We start from the raw sequence: 24,395 nt of genomic DNA on the forward strand, positions 1-24,395 counted from the left end.
CTTTAGCACTTGAATAATTAGAACTCATCATCCTTGCATGCACACACAAACAATACGTCTAGATCCAGTTAAAAGGGGGTGTGGTCTCCATGCAAACTCTATGATGTGTTAGTTTCTGTCTGTCAGCATGTGTGCGCATGTGACCTAATGTGAGTGTGTGCAATGTTGCTTGACCCAAACAAAGACCCAGCTTCTTATATGACTCCCAGCTGTGTGGACTTGGCCCACTAGTCAGCCTTCCAGCAGCCAGGAATGTTTGGTGTGCAATCCTACTGGAAAGCCCCAGTTACCGACACAGACACTTACACACACACACACACACACGCACACGCACGCGCACGCGCACGCACACGCACACGCACACACACACACACACACACACACACACACTCAGCCTTCTCTCAATTCAACCTACTCAGACAGAGCGACGAGCCTCACCCCAAAGAAAGAACGGTTCAAATTCCACAGTTGTGAAAAAAACACAGAGGAGTGGGATCGAGCGGAGGAACTGATGTCAGCTCCATCAGACCCTCCCCCAACACCCACCATCTGTTCTCCGGCTAACAGCAAAAGGGGAAAAATTAAGACACTGGATCATAAAAATGGAAAATATTTGACTCTGGGTGTCATTGTTGTGGAACTGATATCTGGGTGGCATTTTTATGTTTCCTCGGATGTTTCAGCCTTTGTGTGCTTCAGTGTACTGACTCAACTCTTCAGCTATGTTCTCAAGCTGGACTCTCTCATCCAGGCTGCAGGTGGTGGAGATATCTGAGTCTATGTTTAACTAGGCCAAGTACACCAGACTTTTGAAAAGCACACACTGACTCACTGATTGATTATTGTATCACCGAAGAGAACCTGATTCAAGTAGTTTAAAGCAGACCCGGGCAATGACAAGACATTTGCAGCTTTTCATTTTTATTTTTTTAAAACCCAGTGTTGAATATTTGAAGAAAAGCTTGATGTTAAGTTTGTTGTAATGTTAGTAATTTGACATTGTTCTTTCATTTTTAAATATCCAGAATCATATTAAGTGCATACCGTAGCCTATAGCCTATGTATTCTACTAGAAAATATGTAGTCGGGGGCAGGTTTTTAAGTAGACTTTTTCCATCCTTTTTATATTTTGTATGGGCTAAAAGTCAAGTAATATTGTATAATAGCTCTTAAAGTCCAAACTGAATAACTCTCCCTGTTAAATTACTAACAAGAACCGCAGAAAATAAATAGAAATCATTTTTACTTCCAAAATAAAGGGAAACTATACTCCTTTAAGGCAGACGCTACCAGAATTTAACAATAGGCTATTCCCAGACTTTCTGAGGTGGTGTAAAGTGACACGCCCTTGTTGAGTTAAATAAACCTCACTGTTTTTACACAGGTCGCAATATTTGCTGTAGACAATTAACTTAGGATGACATGAGCGCCGTTCTATATTGCTTTGAGGGTTTGCAGACATCGATGCAGACAAGTGACCGCTGAAGAAGAGTTGGGGAAGAAGATGCCTTAAGAAGTCTCAGTTTACATCCGCGAAAAAGCGTCACTTTGGTTACTGTAAACAGAATTTGGAAACCAGATGGTTCAAGTTGGACGTCAGTCTCGTCTGCAAGTCCAAAACTGAGCACAACAGAAACTTAGTGAACCGTTATGCAACCCCTCGCCTGTCTATCCACATGTGGTCTGCTTTGTATAGCGCGTGCTGTTGCGAATAGTATGCTGTCTACATCGTTAGAAAAACAGAGTAGGCTATGTGTAAAAAAAAATCCTCCTACCTTTAAAGACTTTCACCTCTGGAATCAGCTCAGGTCTCTTTCGGCTCGACGTCCACTTTCAGTTCACACCTCTCTCGCTCTCGCTCTCTCTTTCTCTCTCTCTCCCCTCTCTCTCCGCTTCTTTTCTCTCTTCAGTTTATTCTGGGCAGCAGCGCTCGTCTACTGCTTCTCCCCATTAAACTGCAAGGCACAAACACACATGCGATCAGTTCAGAGCATTCCTCTGGTCTGGATGACAACATTTAATCATAACTTGCATTTTTTTTAAAAACACTTGCTCCGTTTCAGTCCGGACTTGAACGCGATCAAATGATCGGTTTGCTTTCTAAGCGCATGTGTTTGGTGAATATCTGCCAGAAGTGACAGAAGAAAAACACTCCCGACTGTTGTAGCTGAGAGACGCCAGAAGGAATGTAATTACATGAAGACTGCTGCATTTTGCAAAAACCTGCAGACATGCTCTTGTTTGCAGCTATTGTGCTCTGCGATCCGTCTGGGCTGTGGTCCTGATGCGAGTTTTTTCCACGTCCCTTTGTTGTTTCTGTCACACCTACAAGGAGGGAGCACATTGAGGAGGGGGACCTTTGCCTCCACTTTCTTTTGTCTGTCTGTTTGTTTTTCTTACACACCAATGCGTCCCGAAATTGCTGGATGAGACTTTTTTTTTTTTCTTAAATAATGACTGACACGGAAGCATGAGGGATTATTCCCCGAATTTTGATCAGCTCGTCCCCATCACATCTGTCTTCTGATGCCATCTTATATCATCTCTAATAATTTTCATCAAGTCTATAGTCACATGAAAAATATTATTGTGGCACATTTCAAAGTAAAAGTCTGTTTGCCTTTTGTTTCTATTCAGCCCCCCTCTGTCTCACCAAATTGTCGCCAGAAGTTAAGTCCTCGCTGGGGAGTGGGCTGCCTCCGCTGTCTGTCTCTCTCTCTCTTTCTCTCCTCTCCTCCCCTCTCCCTGTCTCGTTGTCTCTCCCAAGCGGTGGCGGAGCCCAGATATGCCTCACTGTAGACCAGCCTTCACCCACAGCACGCTAGCGTCTGTCCGCGAGCGCAGTGACGACATAGGCAGCAGTACCACACCCATCCATTCATAAAGTGGAGACTGTGCCAACCTCCAGGCCGGACAGTGTGCACTGACATATCCATCATATTACTTTAGGGATAAAGAGCGTAATACTCAGGCACTCAAATGCATTGTATTTGTGCTTGGCATGTTGTGAAAATATAGTTCAGCGAAATTATTTTGTTTTTTTACGACAATTCTTCTGAGAACACGAATAAAAATTCCTTATTTTTTTATAGGCTATTTTTCCAAGCAAGTGGGAACCTGTTAAAACAGAAAAAAAGGAGCACACCTAACTCGTAATAACATTTTAGGTGCCCCTTTTACAGGAAGTGTTTCACACACAAGGTTATTTTTTTGTTTACACAAAAAGAGGGTGCTGTGTACAACAGATTACTGATTCAATATCCTAAAGACTGGTCTACTTTTTAAACATGCACCTTGCAAAGCACTAAAATACCCAATGGCACGAGAATTATTATTATTATGTCTGTTCTTTTTTTTATGTAGCCTATTTATTAAGATATGTATATTTTTCGATGTATTTTTCTAAAGAAACACTTAATAATGATGCAGAAATGAACTTACGCTGATTTAATTTGATGATGGAACTTGGAAGTTGATAGTCCTTGCTCAAGAGCACCTCAGGAGGGATGGTCATTCGGCTACCTCCTCAACAGTTTCAAAGTCGCTCCTCCTTGAATAGTGGCTCAAACTGCTGAGTCATCATGTCCACCTGCTGAACCTGCCTGTTTCTGCAACTTTGCATGACATTACACCACCCACATAAGCCTTTAAATCAAAGTATTTAATAACTTTGTTTTTATAAAGACAAGGGTGTTTTTCCCTGCCCAATTCATTTTGAAACTATTTAAGTGGATATTTAAATCTGGAAAAACACTGTTGTGTAGTACAGTGCGACAACACCCAGGGTGGATGCTGCATCCAGCCATTGTTTACAAAGTTTTTTATCATGTAAATCCTGTGCTATGTGCGTGCCCAGTCTGTGTTATTAAGTCTTGTAAATGTTAATACATACTATATATATATATATATTTTTTGCAAATCAAAAGGAGAATAATAATTTTGAGCGTATTCCAATTAACTGATCAGATTCTTCAGATACTGATACCAAGGAAATGCCAAGCAGATCGACAGAATCTATTCTGAAACAATTGACTTTACGGCATCAACACAAACATAGCTTGAACATATTGAGCTGTCCTATATTCTTCTCCAATCCAGGGGATTTTGCTTGCAACAAGACATCCAGTTATTTCCCAATGACCATAATGCAAACATGCAACTGTCTTTATTCTAAATCCATCATAACTGCAATTGAGGTGGCTACGACTAAACTTGACAAATGACAAAACATAAGGAACTCAATTACAATACAAATTCTGTTGTTTGGGCCCCTTTTTTCATGAGGGAAATATTCACTACTTGTCAACAGGCCTCACCTTATGTGAGGCCTTGAGACTCTTGGTGTTTTCAGGGTTTGTGCTGAAGTCTGTTGTGGATATCTAGTCAAATCATAAAAGCATTAAAGGCTTTATATGCGATTTTTCACTCTTAAATGTAATAGAAATCAAATATATCCTCTGAAAATAACTCTGTGAGTAATGACTGTATACAATGAGTGTAACACCCGAGTCCCACTGTCTGTGATGTTTTCCGAGTTTTCCGAGTCATATCTTCAGTTTGTTTACATCGCCAGGACGGCGGCTGACTCCTTCCCTCGCGAATAAAAGTTGTTTAATTGAGGGACTAGAGAAAAGAAGAATAACATACTGTACTCACTGCTTAACTGCGTTTCTAGATCACGCTCATTTCGGGTAAATTTACATGCAGTGTGAAGATACGAGCATAATAAAGATCGCTAGCATTAGCATGCTAACACAACAATGCACCGCAAGTTGTTTTGGTTTCATGCTGGTGCTCAAGGGCGACATCTACTGGATCAAAAAATAAAGCCTTTAAACACACTTAGAAACAAGCCATGATAAACGTCCTCATTATTATTCTTAATTATTAAGCCTACTTGTTTGTTGAAGCTGTCAGAAAAGCACTAAGCATTTCTAAGAAAAAAATCCCATTCTGTGTTTGCACTTTGAACTTGGCAGAAGCGTAAATGTCAGAAAACAGAGGGGATGTGAGAGGCCTCTTCTCTCTCACAGCGTCTTTCAGACTCCTGCTCAGCCAAGCATCTGAAGAAGCCATTGTCCTGTGGAGGGAACAGAGAGACCTGCCTGGACTTGCTCCTACCTCAGCATGCATGCAAGTCCTAGGCAACCAAGCTCAGACTGTGGCCGGCAGACTAAGGATTCATCACACTGATACAAACACACTGTATTGTGGGGATGTTTTATGGATAAACTGCTCTTGTAAACACTAAATAAAAACATGCTTTATTTCCATTCCACATATGATGCTATCTAAGTTCTGCTGATATACATAAAAGGTCACAGCTTCTCTTTTAGGCTCATTATCCCCTTTCATCTTCCTGTTGCAGACAGGTGTACTAAACCTTTATCTCAAAGTGTCTTATGCAGCACTTTTACATTTCCAGAAGCTTCTGTTATAGCACTATTGATGCAGCCACATGGGCACAAAAGGGGCATAATGGGGGGCTTCCACATGTTCACCTCTCTCTGTCTGTCTCTCTCTCTCTCCTGAGGGGGCAAACTGCTGATCCCAACGGTGTGAAAGGCCTGCGTTGGCTAAATTTCAACAAACAAACAGCACACAGCGCTTACCACACACATATAAACAAACAATACAAAACTCACACACTGATGCACGGCTACACAAAACAGTGATCTTTGTCCCTCTCAGATCGATTTCATTCAGCAACTCTGTAAGTCCGCTGTGGCATGTCAGGAGCCACAATGGCCTTTGACACCAGCCACCGAATGACCACAATGTCATCTCACTTTGTGTACCGGGCAGCCACAATGGGCCTGTCTTTGCCTCCGAGTGTCTGTTATTCTTCTGCCTGATCTCTCTGACAAAGCAGTGTTACAGAAGTACCAATTGAGCTTGAACGATCGCTCACAAAGGGGGCACTGACTTGGTATTTCCAGCCCTCCTGCCAAATGGAACACGTACAGGGCAGTGTGCTGTGAAGGTGAACTAGCATCATATGCAGGAGTGTTCAATTCAGCACACTTATTGATTTGTGAACAATTATGTAATGAGATTTTACAACTGATATGATTCACAGCATCAGACTGCTCTGGTTTGTTAAGATATTGTATTTATGATATTGAATACCACAAATATGAACAAACTAAAGAAGTGAAAATAATCATGTATTAATTATAATTTATTTACAGTACAATGCAGTGTACTGCCTCTTCCTGCACTGTATAATATCTTTTTTTTATTTGTGTCAATATATTTTGTAATTGAGCAAAATAGAAAACTTTTTTTTTAAATGATAAAGTGATGTATTCTGCTTTTACATGGAACGATTTAGAAGGTAGGCAGTTTTAAGACACACACACACACAAACACACACACACACACACACACACACACACACACACACACACACAGTTGTTTTGGACGCCTCTCGGTTTGCCATGTAAACGGCAAACCAGGTGTTGCAACAAATGAAGTGAGCAAACTTGTCCAGATAAAACTGATTCTATCCGACCTAAAAAGCCTTGGCATTTTTCTAATAGGCTCTACGACCAGAAACGTGCTAAAACTAGGATTAATATTGGATTCGCTTTTGAAATATGGATAGAAGTTAGAACCCAGAAAAGTTTCAAAACTGATGCGGAGCTGGCTAAACACTGAAGCTTCCGTGTCCGTCACATGGCAATCCCTATGTGCATTGATTCTAGGGAGGACGGGGCAGGGGGAGACAGCTCTCTCCAATGTTTTGAATTTGGACAGCAGCACAAGTTTTAAAACGTTACGTGTCAGAGTTACACATTGCTCCTGAATGTGACATGTTGTGCACTTACATGAAATGTAAGTTTGACGACAAAAGAAAAGAAAGCAGAAAACTGACGCATTTAGTGTAGTTTCCCTATAACCTCCCCGATTATAACAGGGTACGACTGAAATTAACAAGTAAAGGCTGTGAGTCAGAGAAAGAGAAAAGACAATCATCTCTAGCACCAGGATTCTACTTAACCACAAATTGTTGGCCACTGGAGTCCCATAGTACATATTAACCAAAGACAAGTCCTCATTATGACTCTCCAGGAATTGTAGATTTAGAAGAAGAAAAAAACATCCCTGTAAACTCTGTAATACTCCTTACCTTCTGTATCTCCAGATGGTACTTGGTTGGAGTCATTTTACGCCACATTTACTGGAATGGAATATGTTTTCTTTATCAAGTAATTATGTCATTTTTATTATAAGTTTGCCATGCTTTTTGTCTTATTTTGGTTCAACAGACCTGGCTGTTGTACCTGAATTGACATCAAATTCGACTTGACCTCTCATGACCCCATCAGGTGTGTGTAGATTACTTCTCCTATAACTTGAATGACATACTGTATGCATGCCTAGAGAGCTCAAGAAATCCAGGATTTGTGTATTTTTTTTTGTGTTGACTGATGGGGTCTTCATACAGTGCTGGATCAGTGGACACCTGGTTTAGGTCTTCTGCCTGTGTCGCTCTCTAGTGTCACTTGAGTGCTATGAATAGTTGCAGACGTATGCTCGGGCTTTCAGCTGGGTATTGGCATGTGTGGCTCATGTCAGAAGAGCCAAGGCGTAATACTGAACAGCGTCACTACGTCGACAGCACACACTCATGTTGCCATGGAAACAGGGACGAGCACAGCTACCTCTGCCCTGACATCCGTTGGTTGTTGTTTTTCCCCAGACAAACTCTTGAGCCCATCTCATTTACTCAATATTCATCTGTTTTTCTTCCTCCACCTCTCTACTCCTCTTTCATTTTCTTTCCACTTTTTTCTCTCCTACATTCATGCTGTCTAATTTCTTTCATGTTTCTCTCTTCTTCTTGTCTATTTGATTTATGACACTCATCAGCGAGCAGGTGGTTTGAAGGACTATCCGTAGGGCTTCATATTATTGAGCTATTAAAGTCTTTGTCATTAAGGCATTCATTACTCTGATAAAACACAGAGGTAAAGTGTATTTACACAAAGTCTAGGCCTTTAAAAACTCACTTGTATACAATGTAAATGTTATGTTAACAAGAGCCAGAGACATTTTCTGTACAGGTGAATCATTAGCCAAAGAAAGTGCTACTTGAAGAAAATGTTATTTCTCTCTTCTTCTGGTTTCTCTTATATCTAAATGTCTCCTCCCCCCTAATTTCTATCCATCCACACAGGCATGCAGTGTGACTGGCCTTAATGGACAGGTGTATGGTTCACTGGCTTTCTGCGTTGGAGGTCTAACAGTTTTCTCAAAAGAAACGAGCAGATTGCAGTGTTTGTACATCTGCTCCATTTACCACTTTGTGTTTAATCACATATAATTTACTGAATCCTGGCAGGCAGGCGGGAGGCCAGATGAGTGGTGGAGACAGGTACTAAGTAAAAAGTACCTGTCCTGTCAATCATGTCCTCATCCCACATAAACACATGAACTTTCATAACCTCTGCATGATAAAGTTGTAGTATGATGTGTTATTGTGGTATTGTTGGTGTGTAGCTTTGAAGGTATAGCTAATGTTGTGGTACAGCTGTTTTTGTATTGCAGCTTTTTAATGGATTAATATTGTACCATTTATGCCATTGTGGGGTAACTTGAGACTGCTGTGTAGTGGTTATGTATCATGTCGTTTTTTAAAGTGTAGTGCCCTTAGCCTATTATTGTTTTTTAAAAAATGGTGAATTTCACTGTGGATTAATTACATGCTGTTGTAAAGTGGTTATATATGTACTTTTTATTTATTAACAGAGACGATGTCTCTGTCTCCTGCAGACTACAGATGTAAATTAGCTCATAGTAATTGTGGCTCAGCTAACTAGCTGCGCACTGTCCCTTTAAAAGATCCTGAATTAGAAGACAGGAGTAAATCGGTAGATGCAACCTTTGCCGTTTTTGTATCTCCTGATAATATTCCCCCTCTTCCTCCGTCTTCCTATACTTCTTCTACAACCTCCATGATAAAGTAACAGTCAGAGTTGAGTTAATCCGTCATATTTTTGACCAATCATGCACTAAAGTTTAATATAACAGTCAGAATCATAGTCTCACATTTATATCATTTCTCCCTCAAACACCATGATGCACATTTTTCAAAGGATGTTTTACATCTGATTCTGAGAAGTTAATGTCCGGAGAATAAAATAAGATAAGATGAACTAATAAATGAGTCGGGGGCCATTCAGCTAAACTTCCACTCTTCCATGAGTTATAGTCTGTTACAGTCTATGAGTGGACGTGTGGGTATATTTGGGCACATGTTTAATGTGTGTTCACTCGTGGTGTAAGCTCATTAATGTTGAGTGACAGAACAGCTGGAGAATTTGTTTTGTAAAGAGGTCAGTAGGCCATCCCTGCAGTTCAGCTCCTCTGATGTGAAAAATGTGAGTGTTAAAGAACTCAGTGTATGTTATCTCACTTAACGCTATGTTTACTTCTGGATTTAATAGAAAATTCAAAATGCTTAAAGTAGTAACAGCTGGAGCTTGAGAGTAAATGTTTCAAAATTTAACAAATCTTTTTGTTTACAATTCAGAATACTAGGAGCTTACAGTTCTGAGTTGTTCATATTACTACAATGATATTGTCAAAATCAAGACTCGGAAAAGAGTATGATGGGCCAATGACAAATGGAGAATATTGTTACTGCTGTGAACATACTGTAGACCATGTGCAAGGTAGACTTATTTAAAGCATGCTTTAAAGAGGTTACTTAACAACTTAGCATGCTGTTGACCTGCAGCTCTCCTGACCACAAGGATAAAAGTCACACTCTCTCGAAGAATGAGGTTGACATTTCAAATAGATAACCTTTGTTTCAGTAAAATGTCTCGTCCTTGTCCTGTACTTTCACAGACTGAGGCTTGCTCAACTTTTCAGAACAAACACTGCCTTTATCGATGAACTCCAATTCCACCTCCCCTCCCCACAGACACACACGCATGCACTAACACACCAGGCACATGCACACAAGCTGAACTGAAGAGCCTCTGTTGGAGCACTGCAGGTGCTGCAGAAAAGTGGCCCCACTGTTCTGGTACTGTTGGTAACATTAGAAACCAGCCAGTTACCATTTAGTTTTACCACAGATAAAGTTGATGATTTAATAATAAATACCTTTATTTATATATTCTTTAAAAAAATCCCTTTTGTTTCTTTGCTGCTGAGTATGTCACTGTAAAAATAAAGTTTTAATTTGTTGAACCAGTTAACCTCTGTATGACGTCTCTGCAGTGTCAGTTTGCCTGCACGTTCTCTGACTGACACACACACACACACACACACACACACACACACACACACACACACACACACACACACACACACACACACACACACAGGCAGATACCAATGTTTGATGGAAATGTTTATGTATTTTAAATTCAAGTCACGCCCTGCAGACTCTAATTCATCTCTTTCATAGTAACCCTATTAACCGTCTCATTGACAGAGCACAATGATATGGGTTGCCAGGATGTTGCGGTTATTATTACTGGGACTCTATTTTGAGACTCTCTCACCCACACGCTATAGAGGTAATGAGAGGAGTGTTCACGTATGAGAGATGGACACACTGAGAATGAAAAGTTTCAAAATTGTAATCATAATGCAGACCCCCTTGACTAAGAGTGATCTACAATTATCTGTTCTATTTGTGAAAGAGAGGTGTGAGATGAAAACAAAACCCTCAGCCCAGGATTTTACAACTGTTATAATATCTGATTTTAGAAAATATCAATCTCATAAATACACACAAACACACTGTCATAAACTGAAACAATTTGAGCCAAGTCCTGACTTTATTTGGAAAATCGTCTGAAAAAATGAATCCATCATCATTTGACTGGTGCCATCTGCACGTACTGCCACATACACACAGGAATAAACACACACCACAACGTCAGCACATCAACGTCACACAATCCAAACAGTGCCCAGTGCTAGGCAACCATGCCATGCCAGTGCAGATGGCAAGGTCTGATCATGTTTATTTTACTCTATTCTAATGCACTTAAGTCCTTGTGTCTCCCCATGGCCTCTGAGTGACGTTGGGGCTGTGCAGCGTGTGTGTGGAGAGATCAGGAAAGGCCTTTTAAAGGCTGCTCTACCATGCACTGTACATAAATGGTTGGTTCACCTAACCCTGCATTTGCTTCCTGTTTTTTAACAAATTTGGTGGCATAATAATTTTGGATTTCAGTGGTTGAGAGAAATTCACAATTTCACTGAGCAGTCATGTTTTATTTGTTAACAATCAGCCCTTATGGGCCTGAGCTAGTTCTGTGACCATGATGCAGTCCCCTACAGGGCCACAACTAAAAACATTTGTATCACATGGACATTATGTGTCACTGAGTATGGGTCTAACGTGGCTTCATATTGTACTCATGGAACAAAAATCAAAGTTTTTACAAAGCCATTTCGTAAGTTTCTTAAACATTGAATTGAATTGAACCTGCATTCTCTCAGACTTTGCTTAAGGGTTGTCCATGTGTGAATAAAAGGTGATACTAAAGCAACCTTTCAACAAAGACAGACACCTGGCCATATCCACCTTCATGCCATATATTGAAACCCGTGGCTTGAACAAAAACAAAGCAAGCCGCCAAATGCCAAGTCAAGGCTTTGAAACCATGGTCCACAGACCAGTTATTGAAGTCACATTGTCTATGTTCACTTCCTTATACAGTCAATCTTTGAAAAAGTGCATGTGTAAAGGGGCAAAGCACCTTTAAATGAAAAATGAAAATCTTTTGACTGCCCTTTCATTCAGAGGAATGTCTACAGTCTGTCAACATTGTACCTGTGCCCTTATCTTTCTTCAACTGTGGATCATCCACTTGTCTTGCTTTTAAACTAGGTTTCCAGATAAGTTTGGGATTCAGAGAGTTAATTAGTGAGAACTGTATGTTGAAACATTTCCACACAAACCAGAGGCTCCAGGGTGAGTGGACTATCCTAACATGCCATGTGTGGGCTTGGCTTTCCATGATCGAGGATAATATTGCACAGAAGCTCATAGCAGCTCACAGATTAGTGGTTTTGGTACGGCTTAACTTAAAGTTGTAGTATGAAAACAGTTCTGCCTGATTAAACTGTTTCTTTTTTTCTTTTTTTCTTTATTTTTATTGAAGGTTTTTTTTTTTTAAATTAAAACAGAAACAGGCAATGGGAAAAAAATACAAGGAAAAATTAACATAAATTATTCAGAAGCTATATGTTCCCAAGCCTGCCTGCAAGTTTTCTTTTTATTATTATTTTTTTCCCATTTATGACTCAAGTACAGTTGTTCAATCGCAGATCAGAGTCAGTAAAGAGTCATATCATAAAAGAGAGGGCCCCAGATTATGTCATGTTTGTGCACAGCGTCTATGTTGCTGTATATGACTTTTTCCAGTTTTGCTATTTTTCCAAGTGCATTATACCAGTCTAGGGTGGTGGGAGCTGAAGCGTCTTTCCATCTACAGTATATTAGCTTTTTAGCGACTGCAAAAGCTGTAGTCAGCCACTTGCTGTTAGTTTGAGATTCGAGTCTGGAAATTACACCAAGCAGGCAAACTGCAGGGACTGGGTCTATTTACTTACTTATTATTTCACTTACTTTTTGACACCCAGAAGCTCTTAATTTTTATACAATCCCAGACCATGTGCAGGTAGGTCCCTGTCTTAGATGAACATTTCCAGCAGGTGCCTGTCTGTCTGAGACAGACAGGCACTCTGTGTAACTTACTAGGGGTCCAGTGGTATGGGTGCACGGTTCTAAATTGTGTTAATTTCAGTGAAACATCCTTGGAGACTGTATGGGCTCTGCGCCAGACCTCAACCCACTCTTCTTCAGTTATGTCGCACCCTAAATCTGTACTCCACAGTCTCCTTGTTCCCTTAAAGTTCGATGTTATCTTGTTAATAAGTTCTTTATAGATTCCAGGTGTGTTTATTTTAGATCGATCTCGTTCTAGTAAGCATTTGTCCCAATGTGTTGCCGACGGGTTCTTTTTACTATTATTCCTGAGGGATACGACAGCACTTCTTAATTGGAAATATTTCCACCAAGGTAATTTGACAGGAGACATCGCTGCTTTCAGATCATTATTTGATTTGAATCCAACCTCTGTGTATAAATCAGCCACTTTAGAAACGCCACTTCTATGCAACTCCTTCCATTGGATCGGCTTCTTACCTATAGTTAAAAAAGGATTATCACAAATGGGTACCCATGGAGACTGTAATACAGCTTGCCTGGTAATTTTATGAATCTTCCTCCAGATGTGGTAAATGAAACTCAGACAAGGGTGTTGTTCTACTACACCTTGCTGTTTAATATGTATAGCGTCTTTCAACTGAGCGGGTAGGATTAAGTGCTGCTCGATATTAGCCCAGGATGGCTCGGGTAAGGGAGATCTAACTGTCAAAATCGTGCCTTGTGTCCACTCCATAAAAAATTATGTATGTGTTTATTAACTTGTTTGTCTATATTATCAGGTATTTGGATTGGCAGCATGTTTAGTAAATAAAATAGTTTGGGGAAGACCATCATTTTTATGGAGGATATTTTACCCCAAAGGGAAAGGTTCAGATTAAATTGTTTCTACCTACGTGTAATCATTGGGGCATGTTTGCTGACTGGATGAGATCTCTTCAGTCACTCCACATTCCTAAAATTATAATCATCATGATGGAATCACATTTATTTACACACCCTGTCTCTCTTCTACTTAACCTGTTCCACCTGTTCCACCTGTTCCATATTGCTAAGTTAAATCCTGGTTGTTTATGTGCTAAGTTAAATCCTGGTTGTATATATTGCTAAGTTAAATCCTGGTTGTTTATGTGCTAAGTTAAATCCTGGTTGTATATATTGCTAAGTTAAATCCTGGTTGTTTATGTGCTAAGTTAAATCCTGGTTGTATATATTGCTAAGTTAAATCCTGGTTGTTTATGTGCTAAGTTAAATCCTGGTTGTATATATTGCTAAGTTAAATCCTGGTTGTATATATTGCTAAGTTAAATCCTGGTTGTTTATGTGCTAAGTTAAATCCTGGTTGTTTATGTGCTAAGTTAAATCCTGGTTGTATATATTGCTAAGTTAAATCCTGGTTGTATATATTGCTAAGTTAAATCCTGGTTGTTTATGTGCTAAGTTAAATCCTGGTTGTTTATGTGCTAAGTTAAATTCTGGTTGTATATATTGCTAAGTTAAATCCTGGTTGTATATATTCCCATTCTTAGTTTTGATATTTTTAGTGCTTATTTACTTTGTATTTAATATTATATTGTGTTTAGATTTGCTAATATTGTGTGTTTGGACAACCTGCTGCTGTAACGCCACAATTTCCCAGTTTGGGATCAATAAAGTAATTCTATTCTATTCTAAGAGACCAAAAAAATAGAGATAGAATATGTATATTATTTGACTTAAACTTCCTCGGTAAGTAGGAATAAAACATAAAATAAATGCTGCTCCTTCATTGCTGGGTGTTTAGTTAAGTTTGCCAGATTAATTTGAAGGCTGGTAGTATATGAAAGTGATGTCCAAAACTCATTTAAGTTGCCCAGAAGGGGCCGAATAAAAATAGTGACTGCAAAAAACTAAATGAAAAAAATCACATACAGAATAATAATCTCCCCATCTTTTGATGCTTTTACAATACAGTGCCAATGAATATACCGTACAAAATTACTAACAAATGCTATTTGCAGCTCAATTGCAATTCGACCTAGTTCTGATTTGCATCTCAGTATTTGTCTGCCTTAATGCCACATTTTTCATATCTGTGCATCTGTCAGTCAGCAGAGGCAGCTTTTCTGGTCCGTCAATTTGTTATCCCCCCCTCCTTCCCATTTCAGTGTGTTTAAAATGGAAGATCTATTTATACAGCAGGTCTGTGGGAGCCTGTTTCCTATAGTTGCTTTGTCAGAGAGCTGGTGTGTCTGTGGGAGCAGGCTGGAGGGGCTTTAGGCCCTTCATCCCCCCTGGTGAGGCTCCATCCCTGCAGGGCTTAGCCACAGACTCACGCCCATGCAGGCATCTCCACAAGGCTGGATGGGCATGGGATAAATTGCTCTCCGTACAGCAAAATAATGAGCTAACAGACAAACAAATAGCCTTAAAAGATTTTCACACTGTGGTATGCACACCAAACGAAAAATCTGTCACAGTAAAAAAAACAACACCCACAAACACAAACTCATAACCGGTCCTGATGGATGAACTTGTATTGTGGCGTGACATTTGACAATCCGGGCTTGGTCGATACCCAAGAAGAGTTTTGTTTGAGCACTTAACAAACTTGTTATTCAGAATATGACACACGTCTTAATAGCTGGACAGCTAACTAAAAGTTGTGTGACTTCTTATTCACATTATGGTCAGTGTTTTTTATTTTCTTATTAAACTGAAAAATCTGACAACTCTCTGACTTTCAATGAAAGTCGTGGAAGTTCCTCTAGTCAGGGAATATGAATGAAATAATTCTGCTCTATTACGTGACACACATGCACATTCACACATGAATACACAGTGGTGTTTTAGTCAAGACCACTTCAACCAAGAACCAGTTATGATCAAGAACCATGGCGGGTTGAGGCCAAGACAAGATCAAGTCTTTAAGGTATTGAGGCCAATTAAGACCAGCACACTGCAGGACATATTCAGAATGAAAAAGTCATAGGCCCACCTCAAAATGGGCTACAAAACACTTAGGCCTGCAAAAAAAAAGTCATGTAGGAAGAGTTCAGCATAAAGTAAAAAAAACAAAAAAAACTAATTGATTGGATTTGGCACAGGACATTTTACCGTCAATTACAGTATTTATGATGGAAACAAGGAAAAATAATCTAATTTTGGTTATCCATAAGTTCCTGGTCCTGATTGGGTTTGAAAATAAACACGGGATAAAAATGAATACAAACTGTTCAGAGATCGAGAGCTTCAAATATGCGTCTTGACATTGAACAACATAAGACTAACACAGAGTCCCTATCAATTCACATCCATATCTCAAACACTGCTTGTCGGGGCCTGATCTCCCAAACACAGTGTGCTCAACTGAGTTAACTCCTAAAAGCCGACTATTGACAAGTATAGTAGAATTGCACAGAATGAGTGCCCCTGTGTATGGAGCCTGAGCATCACATACACAGAACTTTCAATTTAGTGAACAATGAATAAACAACTGCTGACCTGAAAATGCATTTCATATTCCTCTTATCTACTCCCAACCCTCTGTGGAAAGCTCTGTGCCTCTTCTGCTCTTTCAATCCCTTGTGTTTTGTATGCATCACCCCCCCCCCCCCCCTTTACAGGGCCAGTCTGTTTTGTAATCTTTGTCATTTGGGACCTACTATTGACAACTTTGTCATTTCACTGACCTGTGTAGTTAGCTACATGAAATACTAAAAATCATTGATCTCATAAATACTGTACACTGTGTGTGTGTGTGTGTGTGTGTGTAAAAGAGAGAGAGAGTGTGGTATGTGTGTGTGACACTGAGTGCATGTTTAGGCTTTACATTTGACCCAGCCATCAGCATTGACACAACTGTCAGCTGGTACCAACCAAATATAAGTTACATAACCTGCCATGTGTGTGGGCTCACAACAGTCTTGTCAGATGATGTTATGTGACCAGTATTGACTGCAAACCAGAAAACAACTCTGTGGTTTAATACATGCTTAGCGCTTGACTGACTGAATAACAGCACACAATTCCTCACTGACCTGATTTTTCTTATCTTATAGTGATAAGCAAAATGGGATTGCAGAGATACTTGGCTGCCTGTCGTGAACCAAAAGAAATTTGTGACCTGAGATGAGACCATAATGTCTGGAAAAACAGGCCTCAGATCTTCTATTTATACATCTTGTTACATTGAAGTAATCTAATTTTGATCTTTAAGTGGCTATTAGCTATACAAAATAAGTTGTAAAAATGTACTCAAACATTACACTAAATTGTCATATTAATTCAAGACAGTGGATTTGACTGGAAGTCAAGGGAAAGAGCACATGAGGCCATCTAAGAGATGAGCCAATAAAATGCAAAGAAAATGTTTATGACCTCCTGCCTGGATGTGAAAAAGTTAACTCTCTGACAGAATTGGTATGTTTCTCTGGTCTGCACACTCTCTGTATAAGGGCGTCCTGACCTAGTGTTTAGTTTGTTCACCTCATGTACAGAGGTTGAAGTCTCCAAGGAGGGCCGCCCATGTTCAAATCCAACCAGTGGTTCCTTTTCCGCATGTCACTCTCTCTCTCTCTCCCAGATTTACTACTCTAACCACTGTCCTGCAATAAAGTCATAAAAGCCCATTAAAAACATTTAATATTTTTTTCATTTTACATACTTTGTATAGCTTATGAGGCGACGCCACCCTGCCCTCCGGTGAACACTTCATGCAATGTGTAGCCACTGCCCTGCTCAAGAATTAACTCAGAGCTCCATCTAGTGTTGCAATTGTGAAATGCAAGAAACCTCAAATACCACAGATTTCTCCAAAGGAAGAAAGTCTATGTAACATAAAGATAATATTTTATTAACATTTAAGCTACATTCACATCCATGTAAATATTTGTACATAAAATATTCATAGAAACATCAACACATTATTTTGCATTATTTCTTATATGCTTATCTCCTTGTAGGTAAAGATACAGTAATACCATTAAATAATGATTATTTTCCAAGAAAAAAAAAAAAATCTCCTTCCTTACAGAATCTTAACCTGCCCATGATCGCTTCACTTCTTTCTTGGTCATCTTATCTTTATAGAAAATCTCCAATAAACCAAATTCCAATTCATCCACTTTGCCTCAGTGAGATTAAAGTCCTACGTCTGTGTGTAGCGAATAATCTCACTCAGGTCATAGCCAGTCACTGCAAAGGCATAACCGTCACCGTCACAGAACTTGGCCCCGCATATTTGTGTGTCTGTCACACATTCATTGTGCAAATGTGCAACCTATAGGAAAATGAGAACAAACAGTCAGTCAATAAGATACTATAAATAATCACAGTTAAGTCCTCACTTGATTTTGGATTTAATAAAAAGCTTTGTATTCTCTTTTATGTCCACGTACCTCCACACTGTTGGTCTCTGGGGTTAGTGTCAGATGCCAAACCCTGACTAGAGAGTCCTCAGCTGCAGAGAGGAGCTGAAGTACAAAAGCACATTATACAATTTCTTTTTTAAGCCATCGTGGAAATAATGCATTTGTTCTTATCAATTTGTTTTATAAATCTTACCAGCCCGGAAAAAGGAGCAATGTCCAGTGAATATATCCAGCGAGCGTGGGCAGTGATTTCAGCATGAAGAATTCCTGTCACAGCCTCATAAATTCGGATCTGGCCTGTGCCATAACCTGCCACCACTGTACCTTTCCACAGCTTGACAGATGAGCAGGTCATGCTTTTAATTGTGAGGAGGATGGAGGATCATTGTCATTGCGGAAAAAGACAGATAATGGACATTGGATTAGATCAAGGAGGTGAAATAAAGAAGAAACACAGAGCAGTGGAAAGAAACATGACGTAGAGTAGATAAATACACTTATGTATTAAGATAGGATAGAGATAAAGGAAAGTATTGTTATAAAAGGAGATTAGGGTGAATGATGATGGATTATAGTATTAGTTTGCTTCTATTTAACTACTGTTTTAATCTCAAGTTTACTTTGTAAACCCCAAAAAGACATTATTATGGTATAACTTCTTACTCAAAACCAGCGATCTTGTTTAGTATCTGAAACTCCTCCCCAGACTTCCACACATACAGATTCCCCCCATCATCTGCACTGACCAGATCAGCTATGCACTCCTGAGGGTAGGGAGACAGCAACAGAGAGGAAGGGATTATACAAATCATAGAATGGTTGTTTTTCCTAGTATTATTACATAAGCAAGAACTCACTCAGGTTGGCTTCAATCGTGGACAAATTGGATATCCTGTATCAACACACAGACAGTGAACACCCTGAACAGATACTAGTCATACCTGGCTGCCTGAACACTCAGAGGCAAGATCAGTTATGGACTCATTATGTTCCTCCAGGACCTCGGACAGGGTGATATTACTGCCTTTACTTGGGACATCAAAAACAAGAATTGAACCAGAAGAAACACCTGGAGAGAAATAAAAAGTATAGATGAAGTGCCGTTTGTATTGAAAACATGCAAACAAACATTTGTTGCTCTACTTACCCACACATATATAATTCTGCCCCACTGCTGATATCCCTCGACCAAATATGGCCTGAGCTGGAACACAAAAAAAGTTCTGTGAATGTACTCTGAATGTGTGTGAAAGTATTTTTTCTCAGGTCATGAATGCCTCGATACATATAGCAGAAACAAAAATCAAGTCGTCCCACTTGTGTTTATAATTATGTTTGTGTTACGATGATGGATCTGCTGCATTTACATTTCTAGGAACATCAGAATCCCTGTGTTGTATTTTTTTTGTATCATGTCAAACTGAATCATCTTAATGTGCATCACATTTATTATTTAATCATTTCTTCATGTTCATGTCTCTGTCTAAGTTTTAAATGCCTACATATATCCATAGCGTTGTGTAAATTTACCTGTAGGTGTTTCCGGAGTATCCAGTGCATGCCAGTACACCATGATGGAACCATCAGATTCATACATCTATAACAAAGATTTTCATTTAAAGTGAAAGGATGAAAAACACATGCACATGTATTTCTATATCCACTGACGTTCATATCTTACCAAAAATAAAGTAAACTTCAGTCTTGAATATATACAGCACATCATAATAAAGAGTCATTTAAAGCAAAGACTTAGCAGAATTTGCAGTAGCCTACTTCTTTCAAATGTGGCAACAGCCAATTGCTGCGGACACACAAAAACACACCTGGATGCCTTTTTGGGAGGTCACCACCAGTAGGTCACGAGAAGGCAGGACACAAAATGCAGCCTGTAACAACAAAAAACAGGAACTTGTACTTGCATTGTCCAGGCAAATGAAAGAAAATGATGCAAGACGAAAAGAAACACAATGGAAAAACATAAAAATGTAGTTGTCCATGTTTGCTAAACTTTCTTAACTTTTTTGTGCAGTTGTGTATTTGATAGTGTCATAAACCACTGCATGAGCATAACATGTCATAGTACATTATGCACCATGATGATGAGGAACTTAGTGGAGTCCACGACACCTTTTATTGTTTTCGTTTTACTTGAATTAAAAACTTAGTATGGCATTGTGGCCTGACCTGCATGATGAGCGATGTGCTTGTGGCGACGTTGGGCTCTTTGGACTGCAGCTGACGATGGGAATAGTTGAGGCCGTCCCAAGAGGCGCTGACCATGTTCACGACGTTGGCATGGACCACGGTGAAGTATGTGAGGTTCCGCGGGGCGATGCGCTGCACGCTCAGGTTGTTGTACAGCGACGAGGCGCTGTTCTTGATCTGGATGCTCTTCTCTTTGTGATACATCTCTTTACAGCGTAGTCTGTTCAAATGACGGTGTCTGATATGGTAAAGGTCTAGGAAAAAGCCAGTAAAATGCACTCTGGTTATGTTACGGTGAAAAGTTAAGTTAGAAATGGAAATAAAACACATAAATGGACGTAGAAACGCTAAGACTGTTGGCAATGGTAACCCTAAACATTAGCTGTAGTTAACTCAGTTGAGCAGCACAGCTAGGTTTGTTAAAAAGACAACTACAACGAAGGTTAGGACAGAGTCACTGCTGTCTGACAAAAGCCTCCATCGGCGCTGTCTTTATCTTTCACTACATGTAAAGTAAACGTTAAGGAAACACATTTAGCTCTTGTTAGCAACAGGATTACCTTCGCGTCCTCCGCAGCCATAGAGACAACGCCGCCTCTACGTAAAACGTCATCACTGCGTGCTCTGTTGCTGAGCAACCGAAGAGCAAAGGATACAAATGAGGATGTGAGGTAAGGTTTTAAAACAATTATCCACGAAAATAGCGAATATAAGTCGCTGTTACTGAATAATAATGACATGTCTTGTAATTTTTTACAGCGGTTTATCATCTCAAAATAACTAATACCCGTAACACTTGTTTTACATGAATCTCATTATAGATCATTGTCTGCATACGATCGGGAAACGGCTTTCTTCCTGTCTTTTTGTAAACGTGTTATGTTAATTATAAACTTATAGCTTACTGTTTATATTCCCTGTGGATTTTAGCTAACTAACTGTTTCTTAGAATTTAATAATTTGACACAAACTCGGTAATGGAAAAGCTAATAGTTTATATCAAGGTCTCCAAAGAGATCCAAAAGTGCAATTCTGGTCACATCCGCTAGAGTGTGCTAGTGTTACCATATGATACAGGCCAACCTATAACAGGGACTGGTGTAGTTCCTTGAAAATTGTATTAAATGCTACATTAAAATATCTGTTTCTTTCGTATTTCAAACAAGCTTCTTAGCCAACATGCCCCGCTCAGTCAAGTCCCTAGTTGACAAGCGTGGACTTAGGTCATCTTCCCAAGTGACCACGCCTCCAATAGAGGACCTGGAAGTGGAAGATGTTATACCAGGTCGCTTAACTAAGGCCCAATGGACAGACCTGTTGATCCAGGAGGATTCAGATGAGATAGTCGGGGAAATAATGGAGGAACTGTTCAGCAAAGTCATGGAAGGCTGTTTCAAAGTGCACATTAAAAAACAGGTAAATCTGAAAAGTTATACACTTTTGTTTGTATCACTAAAAGGAGATATGATACTTGTGACAATCATGGAGGGATTGTTCAAGTTATTAATCCTGTTTTAATTGATTTTAGCCACACATGTTGTTTAAATACCAGTCATTTTGCTTTCCCCTAAGCTGGCACCTTTTTCCGCATTCTGGGCCAAGAGCTACCTCACAGAGATTGTGGAGCAGCAAATGATGTGCTTAGATGACGAAGAACAAGAGGAAGCAGCTAAAACAGAAGACTCAGAGCCGACGCCAACCATTCTAGATTCCTGGGCTCAAGGATGTGTGCCTGTAATAAAGGTTGTTACACCTCAACCTCACTCTATCATGCAACAGGTGCTACTGAAATTTCTGTACTGTAGATTTACTCTTCAAATTTCGGACAAAAGATTACTTGGATCCATTTTTAAAATATATATCTCTGTTTCTTTCAGGTGGCTGATATTGGTAATGTCTCACAAATAGAGCCAAGCCTAAACCAACAATGTAAAACAACAGTCCAAAAAAGCAGTTCCCCAAAGCAATCTAAGGATCAAACAAGTCCTGAGAGGCCTCTCACTGACAAGCGCTATACAGTGCTTACTCCTTGCCCACCACCCAAAATGAATAGGAAAAAATTGCAGCCGGTAAATCTACATCCAAAGCCAGTTCAAAGCAAACTACTGCCACCCCTGTCCTGTTCAGTAGAGAAAAACAACAGGGTGCTAGCCAATAAAAATAGGACGCATTCCATATCTAGCCCTATAACTGGCTCTACTTATCAACTAAAGGACAGAAAACCCATACCCAAGCTTGACCCCTCCTGCTTGCCTCGACATTGCATCTTTCCTCAGTACGAGATTGTGGATAAAAACTACTCACAGTCCATCTCCAAGAAACCAAGTGGACAATCAAAACAGGAACCATGGGCTAACAAGCAGCAAAGTGAGCGGACAGAAATCTCACTGAAGCCGCTAACCAGCTCCAAGGATAAGCCAGCAAAGTTTCAGAGAAGTCAGGCAGATATCTGGCTGAAAAAGTTGTCAACTTCTAAACATAGAAAGGAAGGAGTAGGTTCCTCTGGGCCTTTGCAGTTGGACACAATGGATTTAGCCAAAGGTGTTTCTTTCCATGAATCTCAGACAGTTGACATTAACCCTGCCAAACGTAACCCTTCTGCCCACTCTACCGATCTGAGTCTGATACGAAGTGATGCAGCTGTGCCACGCTGTTCAATTGATCAGGTTACCAAAGGTCCATCACCTCAGGTCATTCATTGTTTCAGTTCAAGAACAGCAACAACTCTTAATAAAATGTGATCATACGTGTCCATAGCTGTTTTTAGAGCAGGTTGATACGTTTTTGAAATAAAAATATCCTAATACAAAACCATATGATCAGCTGTGGGCTTTGTTGTTAAATATTATGATTCAATCTAATCTACCTAACTCTACCTGTTAACTACTGTGCATTTATAATACCAAAAGTAGAATAATGTACATTTAGTTTTGATTACAGTGTTGGCATTTTTTGTTCATTAATATATTGTTATAGTATTTAAAGAAAGCAACTGTATTTGTTATCTAGAGCATCAACTGGTCTTTTATTCTGAGTCTATTTCTAGTTTCACATCCAACTTTTCATAAGCAATAAACTATATTACTACAGTGAGACTATGTTTTCATTGCTCATGAACTACCTGAAACTCAAAAAATTCAATCATTTTGGGTTTTATTTACATGTGATATACATGTGCGTGCCCTTACATGTAGCCTATGTAAATGTATTTTATATATTTTAATAATTCATTTACAAATATACACAACTGAACACCTAGCTCAGACTAATAGTCCAACACTTATCTGCAATAAATCCTGAATAATATTCAGTTTCTACGGCTTTAAAGAGCTGTTGATCAAACAGGATTATCAGTTTGTGGTGCTGGATGTGTACTGTGTTAAAGGGAGAAGTGCTTCTCTTATATTGCTGAGCCCATTAGCTTAATAAAAGAATGTTTCATAAAATTCACGTCATCAGCACAGACTGGTTGCTCCTAAATAGTAAAGTTGAACTAAAATTCAGTTTCTATGCTCCTTATATCTGGAACAAACTCCCAGAAAACTGCAGGTCTGCTGAAACTCTCAGCTCTTTTAAATCGAGGTTGAAGACACACCTGTTTACAGCTGCCTTCCATTAAACAATTTTAATAAGATTTTAAATTTTAACTCTGTACTGTAACTTTTTAACTCTTTTTATATTTTTACTTTATTTATTTCAATTAATTTCATTTGAATTATTTTTATTTGAACATATGTTCAGATTTAATAATTCCAGTGATTTTTTTGTTGTTGTTCTATTTTAATGTTTCTTTTCTTTCCTCTGTCATGATGCTTTTGATGTCTTGTGGGAAGCACTTTGAATTGCCTTGTTGTTGAAATGTGCCATATAAATAAACTTGCCTTGCCTTGCCTAAAATAGTAAACTAAAACTAAAACTATAACCTTCATTGAGGTGGTAGTTGCAAGGTTTGTTTATTGGACTGCATGATTTGGAGCCAGATGTATGCACACCTGACACAGTAAGTGTAACAACTTGAAAATAATAAACAATAAAAACAAGTTACTTGTTTTATTTTCACCTTAAATTGATCTTGACAAAAGTAATATCACTTTATGTACATTTTTTCATCCTGGAAAACATACAAAAAATAC

At 39.3% G+C, this 24,395-nt stretch overlaps 3 protein-coding genes across 5 annotated transcripts in view; 1 reads left to right on the forward strand and 2 right to left on the reverse strand.

Moving 5' to 3' along the window:
• The window catches only part of rhobtb4 (Rho related BTB domain containing 4), a 47,261-nt gene extending 44,319 nt beyond the window's left edge, over positions 1-2,942 (reverse strand). The window contains exons 1-2 of one of the 2 annotated variants that reach the window (XM_065965266.1): positions 2,654-2,942; positions 1,776-1,955 (exon numbers count right to left, since the gene is read on the reverse strand). The gene's annotated coding sequence lies outside the window, so the exon portion shown is untranslated. Of the gene's footprint in view, positions 1-1,775; positions 1,956-2,196; positions 2,630-2,653 lie in introns of those variants that run through there. The other variant, XM_065965268.1, reaches the window with a different exon arrangement.
• Positions 2,943-17,514: 14,572 nt separating this feature from the next.
• wdr54 (WD repeat domain 54) lies at positions 17,515-20,895 on the reverse strand. The gene is made up of 10 exons (XM_020657903.2): positions 20,823-20,895; positions 20,242-20,516; positions 19,881-19,943; positions 19,585-19,651; positions 19,202-19,258; positions 18,996-19,123; positions 18,718-18,818; positions 18,248-18,410; positions 18,082-18,156; positions 17,515-17,963 (listed from the first exon to the last, which is right to left on the reverse strand). Exons 2-10 carry the CDS (start codon positions 20,464-20,466, stop codon positions 17,832-17,834), a joined length of 1,011 nt encoding a protein of 336 aa, XP_020513559.2. The 5' UTR covers positions 20,467-20,516; positions 20,823-20,895; the 3' UTR covers positions 17,515-17,831.
• On the forward strand, positions 20,798-23,355 carry LOC110001767 (uncharacterized). Of its 2 annotated transcripts, none has more exons than XM_029281730.2 (4): positions 20,798-20,933; positions 21,429-21,678; positions 21,835-22,041; positions 22,140-23,355. In XM_029281730.2, exons 2-4 carry the CDS (start codon positions 21,442-21,444, stop codon positions 23,001-23,003), a joined length of 1,308 nt encoding a protein of 435 aa, XP_029137563.2. In that variant the 5' UTR covers positions 20,798-20,933; positions 21,429-21,441; the 3' UTR covers positions 23,004-23,355. The 2 variants fall into 2 exon arrangements, with proteins under 2 accessions (XP_029137563.2, XP_065821354.1); XM_065965282.1 differs by having other exon boundaries at positions 21,835-22,005.
• Positions 23,356-24,395: the final 1,040 nt, after the last annotated feature.

The sequence above is a fragment of the Labrus bergylta genome, chromosome 2, assembly GCF_963930695.1.
Source record: "Labrus bergylta chromosome 2, fLabBer1.1, whole genome shotgun sequence".
Taxonomy (NCBI): domain Eukaryota; kingdom Metazoa; phylum Chordata; class Actinopteri; order Labriformes; family Labridae; genus Labrus; species Labrus bergylta.

Coding starts and splice junctions, on each gene's coding strand:
- LOC110001767 (XM_029281730.2), top strand. CDS start 21,442: ATGCCCCGCTCAGTCAAGTCCCTAGTTGACAAGCGTGGACTTAGGTCA. Junction 21,679..21,834: donor AAGTGCACATTAAAAAACAG/GTAAATCTGAAA, acceptor CTTTCCCCTAAG/CTGGCACCTTTTTCCGCATT. Junction 22,042..22,139: donor CTCACTCTATCATGCAACAG/GTGCTACTGAAA, acceptor TGTTTCTTTCAG/GTGGCTGATATTGGTAATGT.
- wdr54 (XM_020657903.2), bottom strand. CDS start 20,466: ATGTATCACAAAGAGAAGAGCATCCAGATCAAGAACAGCGCCTCGTCG. Junction 18,819..18,995: donor CTGAGTGTTCAGGCAGCCAG/GTATGACTAGTA, acceptor CCCTACCCTCAG/GAGTGCATAGCTGATCTGGT. Junction 17,964..18,081: donor CAGAGACCAACAGTGTGGAG/GTACGTGGACAT, acceptor ATTTTCCTATAG/GTTGCACATTTGCACAATGA.